This window comes from Bidens hawaiensis, unplaced genomic scaffold (assembly GCF_021521415.1).
Source record: "Bidens hawaiensis isolate Kalapana, Puna unplaced genomic scaffold, B.hawaiensis_p1.1 tig00012466_1, whole genome shotgun sequence".
Lineage (NCBI taxonomy): Eukaryota > Viridiplantae > Streptophyta > Magnoliopsida > Asterales > Asteraceae > Bidens > Bidens hawaiensis.
In genome coordinates, this window is record NW_027492016.1 from 228192 (window position 1) to 254445 (window position 26254).

General features: G+C 40.2%; 3 protein-coding genes across 3 annotated transcripts in view; 2 read left to right on the plus strand and 1 right to left on the minus strand.

Annotated features, from left to right (window-relative positions):
* LOC143541058 (putative glycerol-3-phosphate dehydrogenase [NAD(+)] 1, cytosolic) overlaps nucleotides 1-17757 on the minus strand; it is a 55225-nt gene extending 37468 nt beyond the window's left edge. The window contains exon 1 of the mRNA XM_077033973.1: nucleotides 17748-17757. The gene's annotated coding sequence lies outside the window, so the exon portion shown is untranslated. The remainder of the gene's footprint in view (nucleotides 1-17747) is intronic.
* Nucleotides 17174-19875, plus strand: LOC143541059 (S-formylglutathione hydrolase-like). The gene is made up of 7 exons (XM_077033975.1): nucleotides 17174-17325; nucleotides 17865-17982; nucleotides 18134-18181; nucleotides 18289-18485; nucleotides 18571-18669; nucleotides 19354-19419; nucleotides 19500-19875. Exons 1-7 carry the CDS (start codon nucleotides 17176-17178, stop codon nucleotides 19680-19682), a joined length of 861 nt encoding a protein of 286 aa, XP_076890090.1. The 5' UTR covers nucleotides 17174-17175; the 3' UTR covers nucleotides 19683-19875.
* Nucleotides 19876-21105: 1230 nt separating this feature from the next.
* On the plus strand, nucleotides 21106-26036 carry LOC143541002 (uncharacterized). The gene is made up of 7 exons (XM_077033927.1): nucleotides 21106-21111; nucleotides 21534-21970; nucleotides 22029-22155; nucleotides 22255-22488; nucleotides 24518-24606; nucleotides 24695-24709; nucleotides 24779-26036. The coding sequence occupies exons 1-7, from the start codon at nucleotides 21106-21108 to the stop codon at nucleotides 26034-26036; spliced, it is 2166 nt and encodes a 721-aa protein (XP_076890042.1).
* Nucleotides 26037-26254: the final 218 nt, after the last annotated feature.

A 26254-nucleotide genomic window follows, 5' to 3' on the forward strand; every position in this document is an offset into this window, starting at 1 on the left:
AAAAAATAAATATTAAAAAACGAAAAATGTAAAATATCCATTCTCTCAAACCATCAGATTGCTTTATTTGTAAATGAAGGCTTCTCACGCATTTGACTCAAATTCACGGGTAAAGGTCTTACCAAACCCATATAGCTCTTAAATGGGTTATAACATCTCATTATATTAAAAATTAATCTTATAAAATATTTGATATGAAAATCATATAAAATAGGGATATACTAAAAATTAATATCATATTTTATTTAAAAAAAAAGATATTATTTATAATTAAGAAAAATTTTATAATAAAGAAAATAAACGGGTAATGGGTATCACCAAACCCAGATAGCTTTTAAACCGGATTATGACATATCATTTATTTGTGAAACCATTTTATTATCAAATCTCAGGTATATTAATTATTAACTTGCTTACAATAAATAAAATTAAAATCCAAATATACATATATAAATATTAAAACTGAATAACTTAAAACAACCCAAATACGGGGAATAAAATCTAGCATATAGATATAGATATAGATATAGATGTTGAATAATTTTTTTGGTATTTAAGAATATATTATTACGTTTTGTTATTTAATAACAATAACAATAAATTAAATATAATAGTAAAAACTGGATGATCATTTATTACTGTTGGAATGCATTTATTTTTTAATCGATCATTTATTTAATTTTTAATTATGGGTGATTAAATGTATGGCTGTAAACGAACCGAACGAACACGAATAAGGCCTTGTTCATGTTTGTTCGTTAAGAAAAATATGTGTTCATGAACGGTTCACGAACACTTACAGAACGAGATTTTATGTTCTTGTTCGTTCATTAAGGAAATTAATGTATTCGCGAACGGTTCACGAATACAAATAAAATTAGAAGAGCCTAGAGATTGAGACCGACGTATTCATCAATGCGAATAATGAAAGCATGCAAACGAATCGAATGAACACGAACAAGGGCATGCTTGTGTTCGTTTGTTTAACTTTAAAGAACACGGACACTTAATCGAACAAATATTTATGTTCGTGTTCATTTATTTAAAAATGTGCATTCGTGTTCGTTTGTTTAAAATCTAAACGAACATAACTGAACAAAGATAAACGAACATGCATGAACAAATGTAAATGAACAAAAATATAAACAAACTTAAAGGAAAAAACTTAAATGAACACAAATTAACAAATATAAAACATTTAAGCAGATGACCTATCCAGATAACAGTTAATTATTTTTTATTAATATATAAACGAACATAAATAAACAGACATAAACAAACGTTCATGAACATAAATGAACGAACGGAACATGTGTTCATGTTCGTTTGTTTATTAAATAAACGAACATAAATAAACTTCCTGCCGAACGGTTCACGAATAATTCACTAAACGTTCGGTTCGTTTACAGGCCTAATCACATGACATCAAAGCTAGTTTATTGGTTTGTTTCAGACAAATATAATTAATATGGTAGATTATAGTGTAACCGGAAAACGGAGTAGGTGTAATCAATGTTGTAAAACTCTCGAGTAGGCTGCCGAGTACTCCCCGATTACTTCCCGCCTAGATCGAGTACTCCCTGCCTCGGCCGAGTACTCCGTAGGTATTTTCCGAGTAATCCCCGACTACTCCTGAGTACTCGCGACTCCCTAGTCGACTGCCTAGGACTGCCTAACGACTTTTACAACCTTGAGTGTAATTAGAATAACCCATATCAATACATGTCCGCACTTCATAAGCCTAATCCAGACTGCATAGGCTTTTTATTATTTTGATTTAATTATAATATAAACCTCATCATGTAATGTGCATTTCATCTTCTTCATTTGCATCTATCTCACACATCTGATTTTCAATAGACCCTTTTTTTTCACATTTTCTTCTTTTACTTCACTGCTCTTTGCTCCTACAACTCTCTAACTAACAATTTTGATGGTCAACTTTCATTATTTAGTCAAGCCATCCAATTTTTTTGGGCCCAGTGGCACTCCTTGCACAGATTCAGGGCCGACCCTGCTAAGGCTGAGGGGTGTGGGGGGCGCGAGAGGGGGCGCGAGTGGGGGCTCCAGCCAATAATATTGTGACGTGTGGCAGAGAGAGAAACTTGATAAGATGGGTGTTGGTTGTGGTGCTCGCGCCCCGGGGCATGGTGTGGAGGGGCGCGAGAGGGGGCGCGAGCGGTTTATTTTTTTATTTTTTTATAAATGTATTAAAAAAACGTATTATTAAAAAACAAGAAATTATTTAAAAAAACACACATTTTTTTGAAAATTCATAATAAAAAAAAACATACTAAAAATTAAACAAACAATAATATTTAATAATAAAACTAATCTAATACAAGATCATCTGGTCGCCTCGCCCACAAATGTTCAACCAACTCATGTCGAAGACCCCCGTGTATCTCACGGCTCTTGATATTTGCTATGTTATGAAGTTTTTGTTGATCACTGATTGTGGACGGTTGTGGCGGAATGTCACCTTGGTAGTTTTGGCATATAGCTTTGCCCTCGTCTTCTAACGTCATGTTGTGTAGGATAAGACACGTGTAGACGACGTCCATTATCCTCTCCCGAGTCCAATAACGTATCGGGTTCGCCAGAACATAATATTGTTTTTTTATAGCTCCAAAAGCTCTTTCAATATCTTTTCTAGCAGACTCTTGCTTCTTCGTAAAATACTTCCGTTTGTCGGCGATTGGATCTGTAAAAGCTTGAACTAACACAGCCCATTCGTTGTAAATACCATCGACCAGATAGTACCCGTACTTGAAGAGTTCTTCATTTGCAAGAAAAGATTGAGGTGGTTCAACCCCGTCGATAAGGTCGTTGATCAAATGTGACTGATCGATAACATTAAGGTCGTTATTTGACCCAGCAACACCAAAAAAAGCATGCCAAAACCAAAGATCCTGTGACACCGCCGCCTCAAGTATGAGGGTCGGCCCTTCATGATCACCACGGTGGAACTGACCTCGCCAGGCCGTTGGACACATAGCCCATCCAACATGCGTACAATCGATGCTACCTAGCATCCCAGGAAAACCATGTTTTTCTGCGTGCACCTCATATATGCGTTGGATGTCATACGTTGTAGGTTTACGCAGATATCTCCGAGCGTAAGTCGATATGACTCCTACGTACAATATATATTACAAAATGTAATAAATATTTAATAAAAAGTAAAATTAATGTTTTTTACCTTGGCAGAAAAAATGAAGGGATTCACGTGCAACCCTTTTCGACATCTGTAAATACTCATCCAAAGCGTCCGACGAGATGCCGTACGCTAATTGACGGATAGCAGCCGTGCATTTTTGAAGAGGGGTAAAACCGGGAAGACCCCTAGCATCCTCCCTTTGTTGAAAAAAGGGATACCGTGCCTCTAAATCACTCGCTATACGCGTGAACAATTGCCTGCTCATTCGAAAACGAGTTCGAAAATCCGACTCCGCGTATACCGGTTGAGGGCTAAAATAATGCCTCATCAAAGTATCGTTAGCACCCGATCGATCACGATCACGAGGTGGTGCTCTAACCCTCGGGAGTCGGGGTTGATGGGCTTGATTTTGCAAGAGATTGACCACGGTTGCGGTCAAAACTCCCCCTACATGAAGAAGCAAATCATCCTCTTCGGAGGAGTCGGAATCAGACGAGTACGACGACATTATTTTTTAAAAAAAAATTGGTTTTGGGATATTATATATGAGTTTGGAGATTGAAGTTGTGTTTGATATGGTTAAAATGGGTTGATGGTATGTGATATTGGTATGTGATATGTGATATTGGTTTTATAGAGAAAAAAATTTTTTTTTTAATAAACAAAGAGCCCAACGGCTCTATTTACGCAACCCAAGACCCCTTCACGCCTATTCCCAGCCGCTACCCCTCTTGCGCCTGCCTCTTTTTCCGCGCTCGCGCCCCTCTCGCGCCTCGGTGGTGTGGTGCTCGCGCCCCGGGGCGCGAGCGGATGGGCTCACGCGCCCCCTGTCGCGCTCCACACCCCTCAGCCTAATACTTTTAAACGAATGACTTATGGTTCAATTTAAGGGAATCAAATCTATCATTTGGCTAGCAAAGTTTATCGAAATCAACATATTTAATTATTTAAAAAATGGATTGCAACTATATAGCTAGGGTAGCCTTAAAGTGGTTGTACTTTCCCCATTGTCAACTACACATAATAGAAAAAGAATAATGGGTTAAGTTCAAATAAGAAGTTTGATTTTTCTAAGAAGGCTAGGAAGGAGGGTATTTTAGTCTAACACTTAAATATCAAAACTCACTTACATTAATTTCAAAAACTCACTTACATAAAACCCAATTACATATTTACTCTTTACAACCACCACCACTCCACCGCCCACTGCCACCACAACCGTCACCCACCGCCATCACCTCGCCGGAAAAGTCCGGAAAAACACAATGGAAAAAAACACAATGAAAAAAAAAACACAATGAAAAAAACATAATAAAAAACACAATTGTATGACACAATGTAAAAAATACAATAGAAAAAACACAATGAAAAATACTATTGTATAACACAATTTTGTAAAACACAATTTGTAAAAACCCACTGATTTTTTTTAAATTTTATATTACAATATGGTACTCATATGAAAGATAAAAAGATATTCGTTATTATGGTAAATTTATTTTTAATAAAAACGTTGTAAAAAAAGTTATGGACGTTTTAAAATGATGGGGGAATTTGGTATGTGCTTTGCATGTGGAGAGAGAAAGTCAACAAATATGTTATTCCTTTTATGCCCTCCCCCTTCTTTCACACTTGATTTCCCCCTAAACTAATCTCAACCATCCATATTCAAAATCAATGGACAAGACTACTTCTTATCCTTCCTACAAAAATTATACTTCCTATTATAACCTAACCCAAGGAATAATAATAAAAACCCTTATTTCCTTAATTTTCTTCGTTTACTCTTTTCCGGTTATCCTCCGGTAATGTTTGCCCGAAAAAATCCGACGATCATACTTCTCTTTTCTCACCTTCTTCAACTATGTTTTTTCTCTTTTTCGATATCTTACGGGGGGTCAATGTTCAAATTTCACAGATGTTGGTTAAGATTTTAACATATATATGTAACTAAATTCAATTTTTTCACAGGGGTCGACTAAACCCTGCATGATAGCAGTAGGTCCGCCCCTGATCATGATCCATGTGTACTATTTGGCGTTGGACATTGATACACCACTAATGATATAAAAACTAAGCACACGAGAAGAATTTTATTTGTAATAGATGACTTGAGAGACAACCCCACTTTGTTGAAAGTGTTGAAACGTGCATACGCTCAATTTGAGTAATAGAAAATATTGTATAATATTAGTTCTAATTCTTTTTCTCTTCTATTGTTAACGAGAGTTAGTTAATTGGCAAATGGTCTTGAAGCTGGTGTAGTAGCTGATGAGCTTTTGATAGCCGATGGGTTTGGAAGCTAGACTTAAAGAGTTTGTATTGCTGACCTGCTTTCTTTTCTTTCTTTTTTCTTTCAATCATAAAAGGGAACATAGGGCTGGTTTTCTACGTTGAGTTATTCAGAGAATGTTTTAAGTGCATATCAATCTCGTCCTCTTTTATTGTTTTTGTTAGAACTACACCTCCATCAATTTAGGGTTCATAGTTTTGTTTGGATTATGTTGTTTTCTCTACATTTTTTAAACAAAGTCTTGTATCAGATGGTAATGATGATAATCTGAATTCTTTATGTGAGTTGTTCGAGTTATTTAGTGTATATTAGTTAAGTTTATTTTAGTATGTAAATATTTTTAGTTTGGAATAACAATCTTGAGATTTTGAATTTGTGACCGAAAGTCATACGTAATGTGTACTATTTCGTTTGAAGTATTTAAAAACGTGCCATGTATACAATACAAACAATCAAATATATTAATAAAAAAACATTTTTAAAAGGATTTGTAAGGAAGATTGGAAGAAGAAAACGAGAGTTTGTTAGGAATAAGTTTATTGGGGTAGTTGGTAAACAAGTAGACAACCTTACTTTCCTTTTGATACCATCCACTTTCATATTTTCTTTTAGCTTACATGGTTGTCTAATAATATAATTAATCATGATGACTAAGAGTATTCTTAATAGATCCTCTATCTATTTCTATAAACACATTAAAAATTACTATTTTTTTTAATTTTTTAATTAAATAATATTTTTTATATATTTATTATGTTTTTTCTCATTTATACTCAAAATTAATCCATAAAATATAAAGAAAACACTCACATATTTATTGAGGAGCTTTTGTGAATGTTATAAGAGAAGAATGAGTACTTATGGGTACCACTTATCTACCAGCCAATCTTGAACTGCTCATATCATATCTATCTTCAAGTAACTACAAAATCACTAACAACACTTATTCATAAGTACCATAGAATTTTATGTTTTTTTTTAAATTACAGCAAACTAAACAATTATATGTGATTAATTAAAATTAAAATTAAAAATATTACATAATTGAAAACCAGAAAAATAAAATACGACAATTCAAACCAAAAACTTAAATACAAAATTTAAACTAAATGATCTTCCGACATACGAAACCGGTAACGGAAAACATCGTCATCGTATTTTGGTTTCACCACCAAATAAAAAAAATGAGAATCTCATATAATAGTAATCAAGTTTCAAAAATGTTCCAATTAGGGCACTCGTGCAACTTTTCCCAAAATCGAGTCACTAAATTTTCAAATCGAGTCACACTGATTTTTTTGTGCGTCAAGAAAGAAATGGAGGATAAGATATGGGGGTCGGAAATTGCAATATATGTATTTAAATTTAAAAAATAAAAAAACCGTTAATTATATTAAAATTTAAAAATAAAAAATAAAATCAACGTCACCACTCAACGTTAACATAAAAAAAGATAAAAAAATTTTCTATGTGAAGCAAAAAAGAAATGGGCTAAGAAAACATGTTAAAACCTATAATATAATAAAATATGAAAGTTGAGTGACAATTTCATGGAATAGCAACCAAGTTTCAAAAGTCCATGGCAAACTCGGATCGGTTCGGGTAAACTCGGTTTTTTTTGTCTTAAGACTGATACCCGACCCGAAACCGAAATTGGAAATATATACTACCCGATGTAGAACCAAAGGTAATATTTCGGTCCAGGTTTCGGTCGTTTTCGGTCCGGGTTTCGGTCTTTTTCGGTTTAGCCCAAATTATGGACACCCCTATTCGGCGGTATGAATATCCCGGGATCATCGTTTGAGACAGTAGCTATTAAGAGTTTGAATAAATAAAAATGACAAAGGTTTGATTATTTGAATAAGTTGGTGAAAGGTGGTCATATTTATGTATAATAATAATAATAATAATAATAATGTGTATGAAGAGGTAGGTCCCAGCAGAGCCCAGTTGGATCCGCAAGACTCACCTTGAAGAGGGACGTCTGCGCAGAAACCAAATGGATCCGCAGGACCAACCATGTTCAGAGACGTGACGTCCTTACGCGCAGTACGCAAGCTGTTCCCGCAGGAAATGTCTCCCAATGGTGAAGGACTCTGCCTGTTCCCGCAGCTGCGGATACAAGCCATCAGAGAAGGCCACCCGCGCAGCAAGGCTACACGCACAAGGCACTTAGCTCTCAATCACTCAGTGTCACCTGAAGGAATGAGCAAAGCCGGGAACAATCCCGCACAAAGGCGGGAGGGGGAATACTCCCGCCCAAAAGCCAGTCCGTACGATCGGGAAGATCTTCTGTACTGTACCTGACGAGGTATGGGCAAAAGATCTGACCAAAGATACGACAGCTTATTGACAGCAGTATGGCGAGCAGCATGCTCTTGTACTGTATGTCACTATTAGCCGCTGCCTACTCACCAACTCCTGTCATACCACGTGCATAGCCGGCAGTTAGTGGAAAGGGAATAGTACACAGCAGGCCTGGTCACTATCAGCCGCTGCCTACCCACCAACTACCAGCAGGGCACGTGCGTAGGCCACTGTTGGTGGAACAGGAATAATATTGCAGCCGGCCACACCTCCTTGGAAACCTACCTTCGGCTATAAATACCCCAAATGGTATGACCATCTCATCTTATCATATCTTATCACATTATTATCATATTATACCTGATATCTGCTCTAGCAATCTCTTAATATACCTTTATATTTAAAGAGCAATCTAGTCTGATTCTCACGCCGGAGGGTGGTCACAAGGAGGAACCCCCCCTTCTCAGTGACAAGCTCACGGTGTCTGTTTTGCAGGTTATCAGAAGAACCATCTTCTCTGGGTCTAACCCCTCGTGGGAAACATCTATCTAACCCCTAGGTTATCCGTAATCTGCCCCAGGGTCCGGTTAGTGTTTCTTCATTGGCGCCATCCGTGCATAAAAGCTAGAACTTCATTTTTCTCCAGTTTTTTCAAACTTCTGGAAAGATGGTTAAAGAAACTCCGGTAACCACAACCCCAGCTACTGGGGGGAATACCGGCTACACAGTCTTTACAAACACTACCCCGGTTACCCAAGCCGGGGCAAGTGAAGTAAATTTTACGAACACTACCCCAGTTACCCAAGCTGGGGCAAGTGCAGTAAATAATCGCTCACTGGGATTCACCGATACCCAGTTAGAGGAACGAACAAGACTCCCCGCCAAACACTCGATGAAGTTAAGGCATGGGCGGAGGCACGTCAAAAGGAATTCCAAGCTGAGTTGGACGAACGCTTGCGTTCCGTCCAACAGGCTGACGAATTCGAAGAATACTTGGACGATGGCTCGGAGGAATCCGACACCGACGCGAACCCTCGCCACAGGGCAAAAGGGAAGCGTAAGGAAACGGACTCCCAACCGAGAAGGCATTTTGGACAAGCCTTCAAACCAAAAAACACAGGGGGAAGTCCACGTGACTTCTCCAAAACATTCAGACCAAACGTTGCAAATGCGGGAACGTCCAAATTTGCAAAGGACATTGCGGAAGCAATTGCCCCAAAAAGTGCCAAACAAATGTCCAGCATAGGCACATATGATGGTATATCTGACCCAGATGATCATTTGAACAGATTCATAGCGGGGGCAACCGTCAGTAGTTGGACGGAACCTACGTGGTGTTACATGTTCCAAATGACGCTTGTTGGGGCTGCTAGAGCGTGGTTCGATCGTCTACCGGTCAACCACATCTACGACTGGGCAGACTTCCAACAGAAGTTTAGCCAACACTTCAGCCAGCAAAGAAAGTATACCGAGGAGCAATGGACAATCCTCAAATGCATTCGAGAGGAAGATGAATCTTTGCTAGACTTCATCACTCGCTTCAACTCGAAGAAGCTAAGTCTGGGTAACATCAGCGAAGATCTTGTTCGCGCTGCTTTTATTCAGGGCGCGAACGACCCAGAGCTCATCCGCACCTTAACAGGTAAAGATGGCATGCCATCCACATGGGATGCCATCATGACAGCAGCTAAACGCTTTGCGGAAACGGAGAAGCAACTGGGTAGAGATCTTCCACAGAGCACAAACCTCTACACCCAGAAAACAAGGGAAGACAACGTCCTTACCGCCCGATTAAACAAAAAGCGAAAGCTAGGCATTTGGCTGTCAAGGGTAAACTTTGACACCTCATCCGGCTTGCAACATCGGTTAGGCGGAAGGGATAAGAACAGTCAAACAAAAACTCCAGATGGATGCCGCTCACCAAAAGCGTCACCGACATATTCGCCACTGAGGAGCTCCCATGGCCAAAGCCTCAAATAATCCGACATCGTCACAATGCTGATCGGAGCAAATACTGTGACTTTCACAGGACAAAAGGCCACAACACCGAAGAATGCATAGACGTAAAGGACATGGTCGAAGCACTTGTCAGAGATGGGACGCTCGCGCACCTCGTGGCGCAATGAACGCTGAGCAGGCTGATGCGTGTAGAACCCCAGCTGGGGAAAACACGAATAAAATTCCAGCCTCAATGTGGAGACTACATGTTGCGTAAAGAACGAGATCCCGAACCAGGTGCGTATCGGCTCGATGGCACTCCCATCCCAACAACATGGAAGGGAGCTCAATTACACAGTTTGCATGTAGATCAATTCCAAATTTGTAAAGAAAAGGCCAAGAGCCACTTCTAATGGAAATGATTCTCCTTAGATCATCGACGCTGATGATTTTACATTTATACTTTATGAACTATCAACACTGATGCCGGTTTTCACCGCATACATAAGTGTGAAAGTCGTTGCATGGGGAAGGCGGCAAAACCCGCATAAACCCAAAAAACGGCAAACCTTCACGCAGGTCAGTTGAAGGGGAAAAGTTCAGTCATCCCACTAAATGAAAGTGCCGGTCTATCCGCATGAATCATGATAGAGGAAACTGAACACTAACCTATTAACAACCGCGCGTCGAACGGTTAATTTATTCAACACGGATATGCCGGTTTTTCACCGCATAATTACGTGGAAAGTCGTTGCGTGGGGAAGGCGGCAAAACCCGCATAAACCCAAAAAACGGCAAACCTTCACGCAGGTCAGTTGAAGGGGAAAAGTTCAGTCATCCCACTAAATGAAAGTGCCGGTCTATCCGCATGAATCATGATAGAGGAAACTGAACACTAACCTATTGACAACCGCGCGTCGAACGGAAAACTTATTCAAAAGAATTTCTAACAAAAGGATGAGGAAAACCTACACGCAGGTCAGATATAGGTAAAGTTTAGCCATCCTACTAAGTGCAAGTGACGGTCCTACCCGCACAATCACGAAAGAGGAAGCAAAACTTCACACCTATTATCTGCCACGTTCAAAGGTTAACTTATCCTAAACACTTAGAAATTTCAAAAAAGATGAGGAAAACCTACACGCAGGTCAGATATAGGTAAAGTTTAGCCATCCTACTAAGTGCAAGTGACGGTCCTACCCGCACAATCACGAAAGAGGAAGCAAACTTCACACCTATTATCTGCCACGTTCAAAGGTTAACTTATCCTAAACACTTAGAAATTTCAAAAAAGATGAGGAAAACCTCCACGCAGGTCAGATGTAAGTAAAGTTTAGCCATCCTACTAAGTGCAAGTGACGGTCCTACCCGCACAATCACGAAAGAGGAAGCAAAACTTCAACCTATTATCTACCACGTTCAAAGGTTAACTTATTCTACACTTGGAAAATTGCTAATTTAAACTAAAGTATACAAGTCATATAACGTTTATAAAGCAATGAATCCAGAGAAAGTAGCGGTCTTACCCGCACAAAGATTTATATTTCACAATGATTCATTACAAGAATGGCCGGGTAACTACCCGCCTACAAGAAAATAAATCTATACAAGCTAAATCTATCCTAGCAGTGGGAAGGGATCTTCAGGATCAGGCTTCAGGGCCACTTCCACTTGGACCAGCACCATCAGTAGAGCGTGGCAGTTCAAGGAAAGCTTTAAGGACAGCTAGCCCATCATCAGCAGCAGCAACTTGGTTCACCTTCTCCACCACCGGATGCGGGAAGGCGGCATACTGATTCACTGCTTGGTCGTATACAGCTTCAGTATCTACATCGAATAAAGGGAAGTTGGAAGGCGGGATGCCTTTCTCAACGAACCCTAGACTAAGCAGGAAACCGGCCTTTTCCCCATCCTCGTGAGAAGCGTTGAGGGCTGCGCTCATAGCATCGTCATAAGACGTCTCAGCAAAGACCCGATGCACAACCTACAAGAAAAAAATACAAGTATCAGAACCTTTTCTATTTACAAAGAAAAGCGTAAAGACATAAAAAGCATACCTGAGACAACGCTTCTCGAAGAAGCCATTCCTTGGCAACCAGAGCTTCTTGGAGGGCAGCTTGAGCTTCGTTACGGGCGCGTTCGGCTTCACTCTTGTTGAGGTTGGCAAGCAACACATCTTTAGCCGCAGCCTCTTCGACGCCCTTTAGCTTACGCTCGGTATGATCAAGCACCCCCCTCTGGTCCAAGATTTCTTGGAGCTTTTTGGCGTCTTCCATCGCCAAGGCATCATGAGCCCGCTGGAGAGCCTCTAATTTGGCTTTAAGCTCTTCATTCTCCACGCGTAGAGGCTCAGCAACAGCTTCAGCCTTGGTGGCCCTCTCGGTTGCGTTCCTTGCAGTTTCCTTAGCCAGCCGAAGTTGTTCATTAACAGCTTGGGCAGCCTTGGAACGGGCCTCGAGCCGGGCCTGAACTTCAACCTCGAGGGCCTTGAAGGCCTTCTCCTTCTCCGCGGCCACTGCGGTAAGTCTTTGGTTCTCCTCCCGGACAGCCCGCGCCTGAGCCACTTCTTTAATGCGAGCTGCTTTTAACTTGTCGTTTTCACGACAAAGCAGCTCGACGCGCGGCTGCATCCGGGCCAGGAGAACCCGAAGCTCATTGCTTAGCCTACCCTCCTGGTAGCTAGCCATGGCTTCCCCCAACGCACCACTGGGAGCAGCGTGACGAGCCCACTCCACGCACTCCGCAGGGGTGCGAAGGGTTGTTCCTCGGCGAATGTTCCATCGTGGAACATACACTTCATTGGAATCCGACACTGCAAAAAACATAAAGCAGTTAGGAAAAGATGATAAAACAAATATAAAATAGGCCAAAAGAACCCTACGCACCTGTAGGGTCAATAACAGGCCGATAGCCGCCAAATCCATCACCTGAACCCAACGGAAATCCATCCAAGAGGTCAGGCAGATGGGAAGGAGGCAGAGATTGGCGAGAAGCCCCATGCATACCTGAAGGATCGGCCGTCGTTGCCGATGACGGAGGCATGGTAGAAGCCGCCGCGGTCGCCGCCGCGGAATCCGCAGCAAAAGTAACCGCCGGCTCGGTGAAAGATGCGGTAAAAATAGCACTCACAGCCGGCGGCGACGTCATCGCAGCTGGAACAGTCGGCTCAAAGGAGTGAGCAACTGAACCAGCGGAAGCAGGCGCAGGCGCCTGGGTCGTCGCCTCAGGTAGGCTGACCAAGCCTACCGTCATGGGCGGAGTACTCTGCGCTCCACCCTGGAATGCGTCAACATCCACGCCTGCACAAAGAAGATAAGTATCAATGATGGAAAACTATGAAGTTAAAAGACAAAGGAAGTTTGTACTTACGGGTTTTCTTGAGCCTGAAAGTGCGGACAGGCGGGGATGAACCCGATGGAGCCGGCCTCTTCACGCCGGTCACCGTTGTCATCCTGGGCTCTCCGGAGGTGACTATCGTCGCAGCCTCCGGAGCGGCGGTCTTATCACCACCGGGATTCCCCGCCACCTCTTCGCTCTCGGTCTCCGAATCAGACCGAAGCGCCGGATCGGCAGCGGAGGCCACCTTCTCCTTCCCCTTCCCGCCCGCGGCCTTCTTCTTCCGCACCAACGGAGGACCATCTGCGGATTCCTCATCAGAACATACGATTAGAGGAATTCCAGCAGAGGTTTCAACATTGAGGGGTCGAGGGTCGAATAGCGCCTTACCTGGCCGCCTGGCGCTAAGGATCTCGTGGCCTAGCGGATAGACCTCCACGAACCGATCCGCCGTTTGTTCTAGGATGGGCAACTCGTTCTCGTCTAGAGCGCGAGTACCCATCCGAGCGGGACCGCCAGCCTCCCGCGGGTGCATGAGCGACTGCAAGTCGTTCCCTTCTGAAATAAACAGGAAAGAAGTTAGAAGAAATTCTTAATCAACAAAAAGAAGCAAAGCATACCGTAAGGAACAGAGTTCGAACCGTATTCAAGGACGATCGGGATCTTTCGCGCATCCGCAACCTTCCACACCCGGCTCATCCCCAGCATCACCATCCCGGACTCCGCAAACCGGTAAACCGGAGATTGAACCCGGGATATCTTCGAGAACCATTCCGCCTCCTGGTAGTTGGAGGCGTGAAGGCTTGGAAGAGCTTGCCCATTCTTAAATTTCATGGCAAGGGGGATGATGCGAGCAGAAAGGTAGAAGAATTCCCTCTTCCACGAGCGAAGACTGCGCTCGGTTGCGCAAATCTTCAAACCCTTTATCCGGGTTATCAACGTATACCACCCCTGGATGCACCTCCAAGAGTAGAAGGTCATCAGGCGGTCAACATAGGGCTCAATGCCCAGAATCCGGCACACCCACTCGAAGTGCCGAATCTTGGCAATCGCCATCGGGTGCACCTCGGTCAGGTGCACACCGTGCCTCTCCAGGACACGGTACACAAACTTTGTCAATGGGAACCTAAGATTCCCATAAACAAAGAATGCAGCATATACCCCGATCTTGCCTCTGGGGGCATCGTACACCGTCTGATGGGGTTCAGGAAACTCAGGCTCGAGAGACTCGAGCATGAACTTCCTGACGACGTACTGATACAGATCGACAGGCAGAGCACACTGGCACTCGCCAGCAGTACTCTTGTCATCGGCTATAGATTCGAGATCACGAGACGACATCTTGCAAAAGAAAGAAGAAAACGATTTCAAGAGAATGCTTGCCTGAAAAGGTGAGTATTCGCCGGAAATCGCTTAGAAGATGAAGAGAAGAGTGAAAGTGTGGATTACAAAGAACCCTCTCCCCCTTTATATACTAATCGCAATTAATGCGATGCATTTAATGCGGAAGAGAGAGAAATCGAAGGTGCAATGAAACTATGACACGTGGCAAAAAGCAAGCTGGCAACAGCTGTTGACAGGACGCGTACCATTAATTTCGCGGCCACGCGCCCGAAAAATCGCGCCCACGCGCCTGAAAAAGCGTCTGGAATGACCATGTACTGTCACGTCACCATAACTTCCTGCACGTCCTGACACAGTCAGAAGAAACCGTCGCACGACGTTTCAGAGGTTTGGACTGTTCTTATCCTTTCACCAACTCTTCGATTTTCAAAATTCAAAAAGATTCAAAGTAAGCGGGAAAATACCCCTTACCTTGGCATCCAAGTAACCGTAAGACGGATGCGGGTACAATGTTAAGGCAAAACCCTTCACATACCTAGCACCCGCAGGGAATTGAAGCCAAGAATAACTTGGCAACCAAGTAACCGTAAGACGGATGCGGGTACAGTGTTAAGGCAAAACCCTTCACATACCTAGCACCCGCAGGGAATTGAAGCCAAGAATAACTTGGCAACCAAGTAACCGTAAGACGGATGCGGGTACAGTGTTAAGGCAAAACCCTTCACATACCTAGCACCCGCAGGGAATTGAAGCCAAGAATAACTTGGCAACCAAGTAACCGTAAGACGGATGCGGGTACAGTGTTAAGGCAAAACCCTTCACATACCTAGTACCCGCAGGGAATTGAAGCCAAGAATACCTCGGCAACCAAGTAACTATAAGACGGGTGCGAGTACAGTGTTAAGGCAAAACCCTTCACATACCTAGCACCCGCAGGGAATGGACGCCAGGAATACCTTGGAAGTAAAATAACCGTAAGACGAGAACGGGTACAGTGTTAAGGCAAAACCCTTCACATACCTAGCGCTCCGCAGGGAATTGAAACCAAGAAGGATCTTCTAGGCAATGCTTGCGGAAACGGAAATGACATCCCCGCATAGCGGGAACGTCGAGAACTACATTGTTTGAAGCTCCAGGATGGAATTGGTGGTTTTAACATAATTGATCACTATGTTCAAAACTACCAAAACCTCATGGAGAATCCACACAAGTGGGACTCAACGCTCCTAACTTGCGAGGAGGTTACAGACCTACCCGCATCATACCCAAAGATCAAGCAGGAAACTCGGGAATTTCTGCAAGTGACAAGGACTTCCGCGGGAAGAATCCCCATGGAAAACCTTAAAAAACCCTTTTCAAAACCCTTTGCTTAAGTCCAAAAGTTCACCTCACTTTATTAAACACTCATGAGAAGAACATTGGACTGGGGGGACTTGAAGAGGTAGGTCCCAGCAGAGCCCAGTTGGACCCGCAAGACTCACCTTGAAGAGGGACGTCTGCGCAGAAACCAACTAGATCCGCAGGACCAACCATGCTCAGAGACGTGACGTCCTTACGCGCAGTACGCAAGCTGTTCCCGCAGGAAATGCCTCCCAATGGTGAAGGACTCTGCCTGTTCCCGCAGCTGCGGATACAAGCCATCAGAGAAGGCCACCCGCGCAGCAAGGCTACACGCACAAGGCACTTAGCTCTCAATCACTCAGTGTCACCTGAAGGAATGAGCAAAGCCGGGAACAATCCCGCACAAAGGCGGGAGGGGGAATACTCCCGTCCAAAAGCCAGTCCGTACGATCGGGAAGATCTTCTGTACTGTACCTGACGAGGTATGGGCAAAAGATCTGACCAAAGATACGACAGCTTATTGACAGCAGTATGGCGAGCAGCATGCTCTTGTACTGTATGTCACTATTAGCCGCTGCCTACTCACCAACTCCTGTCATACCACGTGCATAGCCGGCAGTTGGTGGAAAGGGAATAGTACACAGCAGGCCTGGTCACTATCAGCCGCTGCCTACCCACCAACTACCAGCAGGGCACGTGCGTAGGCCACTGTTGGTGGAACAGGAATACTATTGCAGCCGATCACACCTCCTTGGAAACCTACCTTCGGCTATAAATACCCCAAATTGTATGACCATCTCATCTTATCATATCTTATCACATTATTATCATATTATACCTGATATCTGCTCTAGCAATCTCTTAATATACCTTTATATTTAAAGAGCAATCTAGTCTGATTCTCACGCCGGAGGGTGGTCACAAAGAGGAACCCCCCCTTCTCAGTGACAAGCTCACGGTGTCTGTTTTGCAGGTTATCAGAAGAATCATCTTCTCTGGGTCTAACCCCTCGTGGGAAACATCTATCTAACCCCTAGGTTATCCGTAATCTGCCCCGGGGTCCGGTTAGTGTTTCTTCAGTGTAATAAATAATTTATTAAGTTTTTTTAGTTCTCCAACGAATATATTAAATATATCATTAAGGTAAAGGTTTGTAGTAAACACAATTTTCCTGTCTACCCACATGGAAGGCGGTATCTTACACTTTGGGTAGTAAGGACATGGGCTATCTTTGAATGTGCCCCGCCCCCTTAATAAAAACAAGTTTACGATGGTTGTAAAGTTAACTTTATGATTAACAGAAATACTTTCATTTATATCAATTATTTGAGTATCAATAATAATAATAAGATTGAGAAGGTTTGTCACATTGTTATCTCCGGTAACATGTGGTGGAAATCGAGCTTCACCCACCCCGTATAAAATAATTATTTCGCCTGACTCATCCAAATCAAGGATGGCGGACACGAAGCCGACTGAAACCAGCAGCGTCAAAATGTTCGAAGGATTCAACAAAAGATACAAACACTATTCTCCCACCTTGAATTGCTCCATGAACTTCCACATTTACTTCCCACCCTCATCTTCTCCCTCCCAAAAATTCCCCGTAAGCTCACTGATTTATTTATCATATTTTTCTTTTTTTCAATTTGGGGGTTTTGTTTAATTTACTAATTTCTATCACTTTCATACGGTCAGATGGTTATACCTTGATCTGATACCTAATAAGTAATAACATTATTATTATTATTATTATTATTATTATTATTATTTGTTCCCACATGTCTAGTAGTACCTTTTTATGCTGTGGTTCTTGTACATTTGGTTTAATTAGAGTTCTTTAACATGTGGTCTGTATTCAAAGTCAAACTGGAACAACACAGCGTTTAATTCTTCGGTTAATTTGATCTAATAAACTATTAATCGTGTTGTTGGTTTACTGAGTAATATTGAGTTTGTTTGGACTTGATTCTTGATTAGATGAAAGAATGAAATTAAATGAAAGTGATATTCATAAGTTTAAATTACCAACTTGTGATCAAATGCTTATAAAATCCGAAGCTTCATTATGTTTTTAAGCACGTGTTCCTTAATTTGTTTTGGTAAATGGGGTCGGTCTAACTTGTATGTTTGATTACATGTTAGGTATTGTACTGGCTCTCGGGGCTTACTTGCACCGATGAGAACTTCATAATCAAGTCCGGTGCACAACGAGTTGCCTCAACTGAAGGCATTGCTTTGGTTGTTCCAGATACATCTCCAAGTAAGCGAGCCGAACAGAGCATTCTTTCAATTTGAAATTTTAAACCTTTTTCATATACTTAGCTTTCAATTTAAAGTTTAAAACTTAATTTTATCTACCACTCATTTATTTTATGTGTACATTACTGACCGCATTTTTGTCTGTCATGCAGGAGGCCTGAATGTGGATGGTGAATCAGACAGCTATGATTTTGGTGTTGGTACGTTACAGGAAAACATAAACCGTACTTCTTGGATTGACTTTTTAGATACTTCAAATAAATGCATACCTATGTGAGTAGTTATATTTGACAGTTAATTAAATCAGGTGCCGGATTTTATCTTAACGCTACTGTGGAAAAGTGGAAGAACTGGCGGATGTATGATTATGTAGTAAAGGAACTCCCGCAACTTCTAAATGATAACTTCCCACAGCTTGATACGTCACGGGCATCCATAACTGGTCACTCGATGGGTGGACACGGAGCACTTACAATCTATTTGAAGAATCTTGACAAATACAAGGTAATTATCATGTTATACAAAATAATTACTGAAACTTGCATAATATATTAACCCATTTTTAAAATCTAAATTTGGCTTTTTACAGTCGGTGTCAGCATTTTCGCCTATTGTAAATCCTATTAATTGTCCATGGGGCCAGAAGGCGTTCACAAACTATTTGGGTGACGACAAGTCTGCATGGGAGGTATATTTGTAATTTTACTGCTTGGTAGTTATGAAACAAGTAGGTTTGTTAACGAACCGAAGAACATAAACAGAGCATGGTCGTGCTTGCTTGCTTATATTAACCAAACAAGCGACCGAACATGAACAATTAAATGAACGTGTTTTCCTGTCATGTTCGATCATTAAGAAAATGAACATATACATGTTCGTTTATGTTCATTCGTTAATAGTGTAAATGACCAGTTCACGAACTTAGACGAAGGAACATAACTCAGCTAGAACTAGTTAAAGATAATACAAGAACAATGAGTTGGGCCTAAAAAGTTATTAAAACTGGACTAAGTTGTAATGGGCCAAAAAGTTTTAAACGAACGTTTTAACAGCTTAAACGAACGTAAACTAATGAACATATATGGATGTAAACAAACAGACATAAACGAATTATAATGAATGAATGTTCATGAACATTAATGAATGAACGAGACATGCGTTCATGTTTGTTTGTTCAACTAAATGAGCAATTTTTTGCTCATGTTTGTTTTTTTAAAATAAATAAACCTAAACAAACTTCCTGCTGAATGGTTCACGAAGTCACGAACTGTTCACAGAATGTGCGGTTCGTTTACAGGCTTGGAAACAAATGCTCACTGGGAACAAGCGCTCATAAGCCCTAACTTTAACATTACTATAACTCATTATGCAGGAGTATGATGCCACCTGTCTGATATCAAAGTATAATGATGTTGCAGCTACAATCTTGATTGACCAGGTAAAACGGACCCTTTTTATTAAAATGTTTGGATATATTTTAGAATCTCATATACTTGTTTTATATTCAATCATGTATAGGGTGATGCTGATAAGTTTTTGCATGAAAATCAACTATTACCACAAAAGTTTGATGAGGCATGTAGGAACGCTAAAGCTCCACTCCTGTTGCGTATGCAGCCTGGTTATGATCACTCTTACTATTTCATAGCTTCTTTCATAGACGATCACATTCGTCACCATGCTCAAGCTCTTAATCTGTAAGCTTGCTTTTAAAGCATGTTTATGAATATTGCACCTTAAGAACTCCTAAGGACTTGTTGGGTGGGAGTGTTTCATCTTGTTTTTAGTTTGAATCAGATGAAAATGCATGCTTTTAGCATTATGCATCAGAGTTGTGAACTAGTGTGATGTTTTGTTTTTAATGCATGTTATAATGATGAGACTTGAGCTTTCTCAGAGATGGTGGTTTATTATGTTGGTAGGTTAAGGGTGGGGAATTGCAGAATTTGAGTTGGGAAGAGTTATGGATGCTGCTTGGATTTGCATTTTAATTGCTTGTATGCTATGCTTATTTATGTGTGTCCATTGTTGTCTGAAATCTTACAAATCCAACTTCATAGTTTTAAAACATTGATTCAAGTCTCAGTATAAACCAATGCGTGGGTGGTTGAGAGTTGAGACTAGCTCGCTTGGTAGAGGCTCTTGCCTCTTAGTGACATAAATATGATTTTACATTTTTTATACTGTGCAGAAATTAATAAAATGACATTTTTTTTTGTTTTTTAAATATATAAATAGGTATTTCATGAATGAGTCTACTCTTTTTCAAGTGAATCAAATTTCCAAATTGATCTTTCTCCTAGTTGAACTGGCCTAGCATTTTCTTGATATTCCTAAAAGAAAACCAAGTAACGACATGGGAAAAATTTGATTAAAATATATGAAAATGAGGAAACTAATTATGTATCTATGAAAACATTATATTTAATATGATTGATTACTTTTTTATTTCAAGTTAAAAAAAAACATAATTGTGAATCAATGCTTACACGATTAAGTCCCTTAAGCAATTTGATTTGGCCCTTTGAAATTGATCTAACCTTTTCTGCAATTGTCCAAATAACATCCTCTGTGCATGGTGGAGTAGTAAAGGGGCCAATATATCTATAATTCCTTTTGCTACCATGCCTTGTAGGCTTGTACTACTTGCACTTACATTTCCCAAATGAATTTTTTTGTTTGCACCAAGCCTTTTGGATCTTCTCCGACTAGGCGCCGATTAATCCGTGATTAATCGCGAGTCCCCACTTCACTGATTAATTTTGGGTTAAGCGGTCAATCGTCAAATCCAGCCAAAATCAAGATTAATCAGACTTCACTACTACAAAAATTGAAATAAAAAGCGGTTCAAAAATTTGTATACAACGATTTGTATATGTCAACCACTATTTTTGTTTCAAGCATAATAAAATAAGTCAATAAATCAAATAATCCATTTACCAAAATGGAAGAAACGCTTCAAACGGCCAAAATCAAATAATAATATATTTAATAAATTACAAACCGCTATAAAGGTAAGTCAACCCAATTTTCAAATTGCAACGTTCCTATATCAGCTCATACATATATCTTTTAATGTTCATTGTCTTCTTCATTTATTTTCAAGCTCTCATTATCCGTATTCATGGAGGTAGGAGAATTTTGGCTTCTTTTTTTTCTTATGAATATTACAATTATACTTACTCACTAACTAATCTTTTAGCCCTTTAGAGTATATACCCGTCCAAAATTTATCTAATAGAGATAAATTTTGGATTGTTCCTTTTTCGGGACTGCTTTTTGAATATTATATCTCGTTTAGGATGTGTATATATTTTAACGGGTTGACATTTAAGAAAAAATCTGGTGATTATTTCCTCTTACTCTTTCGAGTTTGCGGTTTATACGCATGCTTGGGGAGTTAAGGGGAAATGCTGCCGATTATTTCTTAAATTGTCAACTCGTTAAAATGTATATATGAGAGATATAATTTTCAAAAACTGGGTTAGGATCCGCTGCCTTAGAGCACCGATTTACACCATATTCATATATATTTATTTGTTTTTTTTTCAGATGGATCGTAAAGACTGGATGTACGGTCGTTTATCTACTGGCAAAACATATATAAATGGCGTTAAAGGTTTTCTTAAGGCTGCCAAAGATAATCAAGTGAAAGTTAGAGATAAAATGATTTGGTGTCCTTGTATGAGTTGTGAAAACAACAAAAGATATAGCGATATAACTGAAATAGAGTACCATTTGATATCTCATGGTTTTAAACCTAGATATACTTGCTGGTCAATGCATGGTGAGTCACTTACTGATCGTGGCATGTCGTCAAATAAGGACAATGATGACAAACACAATTTAATAGATAATGATGATGGTGATTTAAATGACGTCAATGACAATTTAAATGACATGTATAACGATTTAGAGACTAATATTGGTGATAGTGAACAAGACAAATTAAAACGTCTATTTGAAGATTCAGAAAAACCATTACACTGGTTGTTTGAAATTTTCGAAACTTAGTGCTGTTTTGAAATTGTTTAACGGAAAGACTAGGTATGGATGGAGTGATGCAAGTTTCACATATCTATTAGAGGTTGTGCATGAAATGCTTCCGGAAGATAATGAGTTGCCGGTTTCGTTATACAAAGCAAAGAAACTTATGTGCCCGATGGGATTGAAAGTGGAAAGAATACACGCATGTCCAAATGATTGTATGTTGTATAGAAAGAAGTTTAAAAATGATCATAAATGTTTTAAGTGTGGCGCTTCGAGGTATTAGTGTAAAACCAAAACTGATGAAGTTGACGAAGATGTGAAGAATGGACTACCGGCTAAATTGTTGTGGTATTTGCCAATCATACCGAGACTAAAACGATTACTTTCAAATGAGAAAGAAGCAAAGTTATTATGTTGGCATTCAGATGATCGTATAAATGATAGAAAATTAAGACATGTTGCGGATTCACCTCAATGGAAAAATATTGATAATATGTATCCAGAATTTGGCAACGAGGTTAGAAACATACGGTTTGGACTTAGCTCAGACGGAATTAACCTTTTCGGAGCCATGAGTAGCATTCATAGTACGTGGCCAGTTCTTCTATGCATCTACAATTGTAACATCCGTATTTCTGTGCATAAATAACGGAAATTTTTATTATTATTATCAGTGTGTCGTTAGTTTAATTGTGTGCGTGTTTGTATTTGGATAATGATTGGGTTGGTATGGAAGTGGATGGTGGGGCCCATAGCCTCCTATATAAAGCCATCTCCCATTCCTTTCACCATTTCTTTCCACCATAACACACACTAAAACACACACTTTCCCTCTAACACCCAAAACCAATCCCGAGCTAAAAGAAGAAAGAACCTCGTGTGTGAACGCCATTAAACATCAAGAATCACGTCCAGGTCCTTGAGTTGTTTCAGATCTGAACCGAACCCGAGAACCGAATGTGGGTTTTGGTTAAAAAGGTTAAGTTTTAGGTCGGTTTCGACATGAAAACTGATAGAATGGTAGATCGGGCTGTAAAATGTAAGAAAAACATAAACTTGGTAAGTTATAACCTCTTGGGTGCGTTTTACACTAAAAAGGTGACGGTTGGACTGTGAGAAACATGGGTATACAAAGTTGGTACAACCCGAAACCCATAAAAAGGTCTAAGACGGGTTCTAAGGAAGAGTCTTGGGTAAAATGGCTCTAAATTAACAAAATAAGGTAAATTAGGTCTATTTCGCACGAAAAGGTTTCGCATTGCATGCCATGCGAAATCTAAGTATTTTGCATCGCATGCCATGCGAAGCGAAATGGTCCATGCGAATCGAAATGGCCATGCGATGCGAAATGGTCCATGTGAAGCGAAATTCTTATGCGAAATTCTCATGCGAAATTACATGAAATCCATTTTCTGATGCGTTTTTTTATGAAGGACCTGTTAACGAAAATAAAATTTTTATGAGGGGCTCAACCCCAGCCAGGGGCTCTGCCTCTTGAACCCTGCTAGGGGCTGCCGCCCCTAGACCCCGCTACCAGGGGCGCTGCCCCCAGACCACCATTAGCTGAGGGTTTCATTAACTTAGATGTAAGAAGTAGTAGTAATGGATAATTAACACGCGTAATGTGTTGTACAGTTAGCCGTGCACAGTTAAGGAAGGGCATTACCATTAACGGCAAGAGAAACCGACTTCAGGTGAGTTCTAGCCCCTTTTATGCGTTATGTTTCGGGGCTGTGTGCATACTCTTATGTGATAGATGATACACTTACTTGAATGGTAAGTTTATGATATATGTATGACCATGTATTGAATGTTATTATTATATGATGATTATATGAATGATTGATGAGACAGATATGGTTGAATGGGTAAAGGGTGCATACTCTAATAATATATGCAAAGAGTACGGGGTTGCATACCCTACTAATATATGCGAAGAGTACGGGGTTACATACCCTAAATATATGCATAGAGTAAAGGGTTGCAGACCCTAATAGTATCTACGAAGGTCATAGGGCGAAAGGCTCTTTAAAACGTAGAACGGTTATGTATGTATAAAATAAAGAAGGTAAGTAAAGATATGAATGTATGGAAGTATGATAGTAAGAACGAACGTAATATGTCTTCGGATATATATATAAACATGTGTAAGAATATGAACGTAATGCATGTTACTTGCTTAACTAGAACTCACTCAGCGTAGCTGACTTTTAGTATACACGCAGGTAAATAGGTTAAAGGAGCTGGCTTGAAGATGGCACATGGTAGGGACTGGAAGACTGGCATCTCGGGGAAGAAATTTTATGAAATATGATGTTATGTTAAAACAATTCAACTTTTGTTAAGACAAGATTTTGTTGTTTTGTAATTTGATGGTTGATGTTTTAGTATTCAGCGAAAGTTTTTAATTAACTCTGATTTTAGAACTGTGTTTATGAGTAAATCCAACGCCAAAGTAGGGTTACCGGGAACGGGGCCTTTACAACAATCTTCCACCATGGTTATGCATGAAACGAAAGTACATAATGATGTCGTTGTTGATTCAGGGTCCGAAACAACCTGGTAATGACATTGACGTTTACTTGTCTATGTTGATTGATGACTTGAAAACTCTATGGGGTACAGGTGTAGAAGTGTATGATTCTTATAAAAAGGAAAGATTTATGTTGAGAGCCATGATTTTTTGCACCATAAGTGATTTCCAGCATATGGTAATTTGTCAGGATACACTACCAAAGGTAAGTTTGCTTATCCTGTTTGTGAAGACAGGACAACTTCGAAGTGGTTGGATGGTTGTAAAAAAACAGTGTACATGGAACATCGAAAGTTCCCCTTCCATGCGATCATATTTATCGAGAGAAGGAGAAAGAGTTTGATGGATCTGCCGAGCACGAATTGATAAGGAAACAGTTTGATGCATTTGATCTAGTTAAAAATATAAATACCGTGTTGGGAAAAAGAATTCATGGTAAAAAAAAGACCAAATCCACCACAGGCATAAAAGCCAAATCTACAAGACACATAAAAGCCAAATCCACCGTCATTTGGAAGAAAAAATCAATTTTTTTGGATTTACCATACTGGAAGGATTTACAAGTGAGACATTGCCTAGATGTTATGCATATTGAGAAAAATGTATGTGACAACTTACTAGGTTTGTTGTTAAACCTTCCTGGTAAAACGAAAGATGGGCTTAAAGTTCGTCAAGACATGGTAAAAATGGGAATACGTGAAGAGCTTCATCTTGTTCCGACAACCAAAGGTTTTTTTCTCCCACCTATGTCGAACGATGAAAAAAAGAAGTTTTGTAAATGTTTACAAGATATTAAAGTTCCATCTAGTTATTCTGCAAACATTAAAAGGTTGGTGTCATTGAAAGACCGTAAGTTGCTTGGTATGAAGTCTCACGATTGTCATGTTTTGATTACACATATGATTCCTGTTGCAATTCGTGGATTGTTACCAGATAACATTCGACATACTATCACCAAACTTTGTTTGTTTTTTAACACGATTCACTCAAAAATTGTTGATCCTGAGTCATTGGATGCATTGCAAGAAGAAATCGTTGTCACCCTCTATGAGCTTGAGATGTACTTTCCACCATCATTTTTTGATGTGATGGTTCATTTAGTAATCCATATTATAGGAGAAATTAAGGCTTGTGGTCCTGTATTTCTACGTTATATGTACCCTTTCGAAAGATATATGAGTGTCTTAAAACGGTATGTGAGAAATTGTCATCGACCTGATGTTAGTATTGTTGAAGGATATGCTTGTGAAGAGGTGACTGAGTTTTACACAGGTTACTTGCACGGTGCCAAAAGTATAGGTGTTCCTCAATCTCGTCACTCAGGTAGACTTGAAGGGGTCGGAGGTGTTGGCATGAAACCAATCACCCCGGGTCATGATCTTTTACAACTTGCATATTTTGAGGTCCTAAAACACATGACATGTATTGCTCCATACGTTAACGAACACAAGGCAGCATTACGGTCAACATACGTTGGTGAAAAGAAGACTGAAATGTGGTTTGAAAATAACAGACTAATCAGACTAGCTTAATCGGCTTTTTTATGAGGTTCTGGCCAAAATCGGCGGTTTCTGGCGAGATTTCGGCCAAAATTAGCAGTTTCTAGCGACATTTCAACAAAAATTATTGGTTTCCAGCGAAGATTCCGGCCAATTTCCGGCAAAAATGTGTTCTATGTATGCATAAAACTGAAAATTACATATAAAAATGTATACGCATATAAAACTGAAAATTAAACATTAAAGTCCGA